Genomic DNA, 6,826 nt, shown 5'->3' on the forward strand with positions numbered 1-6,826 from the left:
CACAGCTCTTGCTGTGCTTCCAAATTTCTAATGGAGGACCTTGTTTCATTCATGAAACTTACAGTGGCCTTAGATAGATCAGAGACTAAGTTTGCTGAATTATTTTTGAAAAATTTTTAATGCAAAGAAAACATGCAAGACACCAAACTTAGAAATCTTTCATGTTTAGACTCTATGGATTCAAGAATGCATATGAAAAATACCATACAACACAAAACACTAAAATATGAAGATCAATCAAGAAGGTTTATCAAGAACATCTTGAAGATCATGATGAATGCAATGCATGAATGCAATTTTCGAAAAATGCAAGATGAGTATGCAATTGACACCAAACTTTCAACTTAACTCAAGACTCAAACAAGAAATATGAAATATTTTTTATTTTTATGATTTTATGATTTTTTTGTATTTTCTTTTAATTTTTTTTTTCGAAAATCATTTTTAAAAAAGAAAAATAAGGATTCCAAAATTTTTAAGATGAATTCCAGGAATCTTATGCTCTTTAGTCTAAAGCTCCAATCAAAGGGTCAGGCATGGCTTAATAGCCAGCCAAGCTTTAGTATGAATATGCATGTAATTCATTCAATTTTAGGCCAAAACCTCAGTCCAAAAGAATTTAGACATGGTTTTATAGCCAGCCAAGCTTCAACATGCTTCATGAAACACTAGAATTCATTCTTAAAAATTCTGAAGAAAAATATATTTTTGAAAACATTTTTATTTTAAATTTTTTTTTTTCGAAAATAAAGGAAAAATTTTTTGAAAGATTTTTGAAAACTTTTTGAAAACAAAATAAGAAGAAAATTACCTAATCTGAGCAACAAGATGAACCGTCAGTTGTCTAAACTCGAACAATCCCCGGCAACGGCGCCAAAAACTTGGTGCACGAAATTGTAATCTCAGGTAACGGCGCCAGAAACTCTGTACGCACGTCTTAATAAATTGTTTTTCATTGACAACTTCGATACAACTAACCAGCAAGTGCACTGGGTCGTCCAAGTAATAAACCTTACGTGAGTAAGGGTCGATCCCACGGAGATTGTTGGTATGAAGCAAGCTATGGTCACCTTGTAAATCTCAGTCAGGCGGATATAAATTAGTTATGGAGTTTTCGAACATAGATAATAAATAGATAGAAAATAAGGATAGAAACACTTATGTGTATCATTGGTGAGAATTTCAGATAAGTGTATAGAGATGCTTTCGTTCCTCTGAATCTCTGCTTTCCTGCTGTCTTCATCCAATCAGTCCTACTCCTTTCCATGGCTGGTTTTATGTAAGGGAATCACCGTTGTTAATGGCTACATCCCATCCTCTTGTGAAAATGGTCCAAATGCTCTGTCACAGCACGGCTAATCATCTCACTACAAGAAAAACACTCATTCAGGTACACTTGAAAAGTGTAGCCAAAAGTGAAAAAAAATGATGCCTTAGACTACGGCTACGCTTTTTGGGGTGATTCCTATTCGGTCGTTGCCTATTCTCAAAGGCTACGCTTTTCTGCACCAAGGGCTACGCTTTTGGCGTTTGGGAATAGGCTACGCTTTTCAAGTGATGCTGTCCAGGACCAAAGGCTACAAATTACATGTATAATAATTTTGCATTTTTAATTAAATGAGTTAAATATTATAAAATAAAAATAAATACATAATTATACTAAATAATTTTTTTATATAATAAAAATTATCTGTAAATAAAATATATTTATAATGATCCAAAAGTATTAATATGCATACATCTCACACTAAATTAAACATAGCTATATCAAAATAAACATGAGACCACTTAGAATTTACTAATACTCTACCAAAAACTAAAATATTGTATCCTACATCAATTCTGTCTTCACCATTTTATTTTTTGAAAGAGGAGCTCAACATAAGCAGTGGAGCAATTCTATCTTCACCATTACCACTTCCTATAATCCATGCCCTGCCAAAAAGGTTAAGAGAGAAAAAAAATTCACATCAAAATTCACCATTATTTGGATGATTAAAGCTCGTAATCTTTACAGGGGGCTTTCCCTCTACAACATGTTCAGATATTGGAAAGCTATGCTTCATAGATAAATCTTTTGTTTGCTTTGCTTTTGTATGGGGGAACCCTTATCCCCAATTTGTATTATCCTACTCTCTTCCTAATGAAATTTTTATTTTTTCAAAAATAAATAAATAAATATATCAAGGATAAGGTGAACAGAAAAGAATGTCAAGTTTATGACAAAGCAGTTTAAAATAAACCACTTGATGCATTTTCAAAGAGAAAAAAATGCCAATATAAACCATGATGCCTCTCTCATCAGTAACTGTCCTCTTTACATTACTGCATCATGATTGTTTGAACTTTTAACGAAGTTCCCATTTCGGACATGCAAATGGACTGGCCATCCTACTTTGGAGTATATTTCTATATTTCACTCTCCATATAAATGTTTCCTTATTCTCTTCTCTTCAATTTAAAATAGGAAATAATATCAAAGTTCTAAAACAGGAAAGGAGGAGGAGGGTTGGGTTTAAAACCTTAGGTATCGCTGGTAACTATGAGACTCTGCAGTTTCAAATACATAAAGATATGACCCTGAAAGCACCAGAAAACATGTTTGCCACGTAGCAACTGAATTCCCAATTCCCTGTAAGATGAGGGCTATTTAGGTTTCTGATTTAACGAAAAAAGTTATTACCTCAAATATAATCGCTAACGGAAACATTTTTAAAAGGTTTGCAGAAGTACCTTCCAAACTAGGATTCTACCATCAACAACTAGATCACGACTCCAAGGAGCAAGTTTGGAGTGTAAACTATCAGGTGTAGGCTGATTACATGTTTCCATAGTATTGGCAATATGCTCAGCAGTTCCATGATTCTACAAAATCTCTCTGGTGAAAAGTGAATGCAAAGATTTGGCACTTGAATGGATATACATGTCGATGGGTAACTTGGATGAGGCACTTTAATCTTCAGAAAACCAGAGGCACAAACAGGATAAGAACAAATTATGCTCAACAAAAATGCGATGCAGATCATTACTGTAGTACAGTTTTGATAAGTACACGACAGACAAACCTGATTAACAAGTACTGCCATTCCACACCTATCAATGACAAAATACACATTATCAGCTTTTTTGGCCCATGGTGAGCTTATTATTTGACTATCATGAGTTGGTTTAACCAAACTGCAACTCCCAAAATCAGAGCCACATTCCGTAAAAAAGGTGCAAAATCACGTTCTGATATGTAAAATCGAGAATAAAGATTATGCCTCTGCTCATCAGACTGGCTTTCCTGTAAAAACACCAAATCATACAAGAGAAGGCCAAACAACGTTGTCAATAAAAAGGCCAAACAACAAAAGTGCAACTCAATTCCCCACAGCTCAAGCAGCATACCGCAGTGTGTAGTGTAAAATGACCAAAGTCCAAAAGAAAATGACTATCACATCTGGCTGAACCACGAGATCTGAGAGGAATTCTAACTTTTGGAGCATCAAGATCAACATCGAATGCAAATCTGAAAAATCAACAAGAACCAGGAATCTGTAAATGAGCCTTCTATGCCTTTCTAAGTTAACCGAAAAATTTAATAAGATATTCGAAGTTTGTTCATCTGCTTAAAAACGGTGGAAAATTTCCCCTTGGGCCACAATAACTGCATTAAAGTACACATCTCATGAAATGTGGTTCAAGAAGATCCCTACCCTGGAAATTCTTGTTAGAGGCAATAAAGAATTGGATCGGGACACAGGAGAATATGTCTCTAACACTTCGTGCAATTTTCATATTATGTTTGGGAATAACACACGTACAGAAATTATTGGGCATCTTATCTTTTATCCTAGCTTCATGTTATTTTCTTCTTATTTATGGCTACTCTAATCCAATACCCAATATATTCAAAGTAACAAAAAGATTAAAGACAGAAAATAAAACATAAATAATAAGAAAATAAAGATAAAAACAAAGAGAGATAACCTGCTTTTCTCCTCTAAAACCATCTGAAATTCCTGTGCTCTACGAGTCACTTTCTCAATCTTAAAATTCAGTTTTAAAATCATTACAATTAACCAAAAATTCAGTTTTAAAATCATTTTTTAACCAATAAGGTACCAAAAATTTTCAATCAATCCTACTTGAAAAACACAAGATTCTGCAAAATCACTATTTTTCAAACACAACATAATGATCAGAGAAATTAAAGTGTATACTTACATTTTTCAGCGAGAGCTTGTTGGGCAGTCCCTTGCAAAAGCCCAGAATACCCACAGTTGTTACAGCTTCCACCACCGCCTCCGCCGTTGTACCTACCACCGCAGCTGTAGCAAGCACCATCACCACCGCCTCCTCCTCCTCTGTATCCACCACCACGCACAATAACCGCGACCACCACTGCCATAGCTCTTGAATGGCTCTCACAAAAAGCTTTTCCTACAAAAATTTAAATTCAAAATAAGCATGATTACAAGAAAGGCATCAAGCTGATATCCATTTACATAGAATCAGCTTCATAATCCACAATGCATTACAATTTCTAAGAGTTGCATCAAAACTGAAGTTCATATTCTTTCTACAAAAGCACCGCAAACAAAAGTCTTTTATGGAAAATAGCACAACTCAAATTTTATTATTTTTCTTACAACAATTATATTAAATCAAATGTAGTAGAAACACACCAGCCAAGAAGAAACACCAGGCCATTCAGGATACAAATGAATACAAAAGTACTTTTCCATCCAGGATTGGTGTAAATAGAAGCTACAAAATGAATATGAATTTTAATAACAAAAAGATGAAGTACCAAACCATGTTTTTAATTAATGCATGAAAATCAGTTCAATAGTTCATAGCCCCAGAAGTAAAGATAAGATATCCACATGTTTTCTTTTTCTCTAAATTTGCTTCTTCAAAATTCAAAATGTGGACATTGCTTTTACACACATCAACCTTGATATGAAGACTATTAATCACAATCCCAACAGTTCCGATCAATGGCTTTGCAAGCTTAGCAAACATCAAAATACTCATTTCATTTGTGTCCCAATCTAAACCCAGTTTTAGGACTCGCTGTGAAATACCAAGAAAATGCTCAGTTTATTTGTGTCTGAATCAGAACCTGCCGAATTGCATACTAGGCAGAGCCTCAATAAGATGATGGCGATGTGAACTTTCCTACAGAATGATTTCCCTAGTTTAGCACGCACGTATGAAATTTCCAGCACCTATTGCTTCCGTTTATGCCAAACACAGAAAGGAATCATAACAAATTGAGAATCAGAAGGCGAAACCCCCAAAATTAGAAAACCTAAAATTAGAACCCAAAACCCCCCAAAAATTCACAGAACCAATTGAAAATTGATACATACCTTCTGTATCTCAATTAGCCATTGCAGTTCATCATCACTATCAAAATCATACACACCTTCGAACTACAAAGTGAGAGCGAGTTAGAGAATGAGAAAGAAAGAGAGGATACAGAATAGATAATGCTTACCTGGTGACAGAGGATACGACGATGGTGTTGAGCAGTGACAGTGAAGAGATGAGCGGTGACGCAACGGCTTGGAGACGGTGCAGCAGCTCAGCAGCGAGCTCCAATCGACGGCAGCGCCGCGACAGAGCATGAAGGCGGCGATACATCCCTCCTTCCTCCCTTCGAGCTCCTCGGCGGGGGCACAGAAGCCCGACGGTGGCAGAACGGCGACTTAAACAAGCCCTAGCAGTGGTGGTGGAGCTTCAGCGGCGACGGAGCACCTCCTTTTTCTCTCCTCCATCGCGTTTCCTCTCATCCTCGAGCTCTCTCTCTCACTGGCGCTCGACGACGACGACGACGGCGACGGCGGCGGAGCCCTAGACGGCGTCGTCCTCTCTTTCCTTCCTTCCCTTCTCCTCTCTGATTTCTTCTCTCTTTCGTGTTTGTGTATGTTGAGTGAGGATAAGAGTGTGTGCTGCACTGCTGCGTGAGTGAGGGGGAGGGCCAACAAATTTTTTTACTAAGTGTTTATTGAGGATTCCCATATTAGGAGACATTTTAAAAGTGCACCCGAAACAGAAAAAATAAGCTACTCTTTACAAGCGTTCCCTTAGATGAGAAAAGTGTATTTATAGATATTTAGATAAGGCTACGTTTTATAAGTGATTTCTAAAATACCTAAGGCTACACTTTTTAAATGATGCCACAATTGTGTATCCTTTTTTCATATAAAAAGGCAACACGGAGAAAAGCGTAGCCTATTCTATGAATAGGCTACGCTTTTCAAATGTAGCTTAAAAAAAGTGTGGCTGAATGGGTATTTTTCTTGTAGTGTCTGAGGTTCTCGATCATGCTGGAATAGGATTCACCCTCCTTTTGCGTCTGTCACTACGCCCAGCAATCGCGAGTTTGAAGTTCGTCACAGTCATTCAATCCTATAGTCCTACTCGGAATACCACAGACAAGGTTTAGACTTTCCGGACTCTCATGAATGCCACCATCAATCTAGCTTATACCACGAAGATTCTGATTAAGAGATCCAAGAGATACTCATTCAATCTAAGGTGGAACGGAAGTGGTTGTCAGGCACGCGTTCGTGGGGGAATGATGATGATTGTCACATTCATCACATTCAGGGTAAAGTACGAATGAATATCTTAGAATCGGAATAAGTTGAATTGAATAGAAAAACAGTAGTACTTCGCATTAATCTTTGAGGAACAACAGAGCTCCACACCTTAATCTATGGAGTGTAGAAACTCTACCGTTTGAAAATACATAAGTGATGAAGGTCCAGGCATGGCCGAATGGCCAGTCCCTAAAACGTGATCACAGGATCAAAAATACAATCCAGGATGT

At 36.8% G+C, this 6,826-nt stretch overlaps 1 protein-coding gene and 1 long non-coding RNA gene across 3 annotated transcripts; both read right to left on the bottom strand.

Moving 5' to 3' along the window:
* LOC107616055 (putative uncharacterized protein DDB_G0287183) lies at nt 2,617-4,758 on the bottom strand. Its single transcript, XM_021112757.1, has 6 exons — nt 4,671-4,758; nt 4,210-4,419; nt 3,391-3,511; nt 3,066-3,286; nt 2,734-2,957; nt 2,617-2,632 (listed from the first exon to the last, which is right to left on the bottom strand). Exons 1-4 carry the CDS (start codon nt 4,693-4,695, stop codon nt 3,193-3,195), a joined length of 450 nt encoding a protein of 149 aa, XP_020968416.1. The 5' UTR covers nt 4,696-4,758; the 3' UTR covers nt 2,617-2,632; nt 2,734-2,957; nt 3,066-3,192.
* Nucleotides 5,154-6,002, bottom strand: LOC107619702. Of its 2 annotated transcripts, none has more exons than XR_001615755.2 (3): nt 5,489-6,002; nt 5,361-5,423; nt 5,154-5,216 (listed from the first exon to the last, which is right to left on the bottom strand). It is a non-coding gene; the product is annotated as an uncharacterized LOC107619702 (long non-coding RNA). The 2 variants fall into 2 exon arrangements; XR_001615756.2 differs by having other exon boundaries at nt 5,160-5,222.

This window comes from Arachis ipaensis, chromosome B09 (genome assembly GCF_000816755.2).
Source record: "Arachis ipaensis cultivar K30076 chromosome B09, Araip1.1, whole genome shotgun sequence".
In the NCBI taxonomy this organism is placed as follows: Eukaryota; Viridiplantae; Streptophyta; class Magnoliopsida; order Fabales; family Fabaceae; genus Arachis; species Arachis ipaensis.

Bases quoted from the DNA above. Each gene is read 5' to 3' on its own strand.
- LOC107616055 (XM_021112757.1), bottom strand. From the start codon at position 4,695: ATGGCCTGGTGTTTCTTCTTGGCTG. The intron at 4,420-4,670 runs GTGTGTTTCTAC...TTGTAGGAAAAG, and splicing joins CTGGTGTTTCTTCTTGGCTG to CTTTTTGTGAGAGCCATTCA. The intron at 3,287-3,390 runs GTATGCTGCTTG...GTGTTTTTACAG, and splicing joins ATTTTACACTACACACTGCG to GAAAGCCAGTCTGATGAGCA.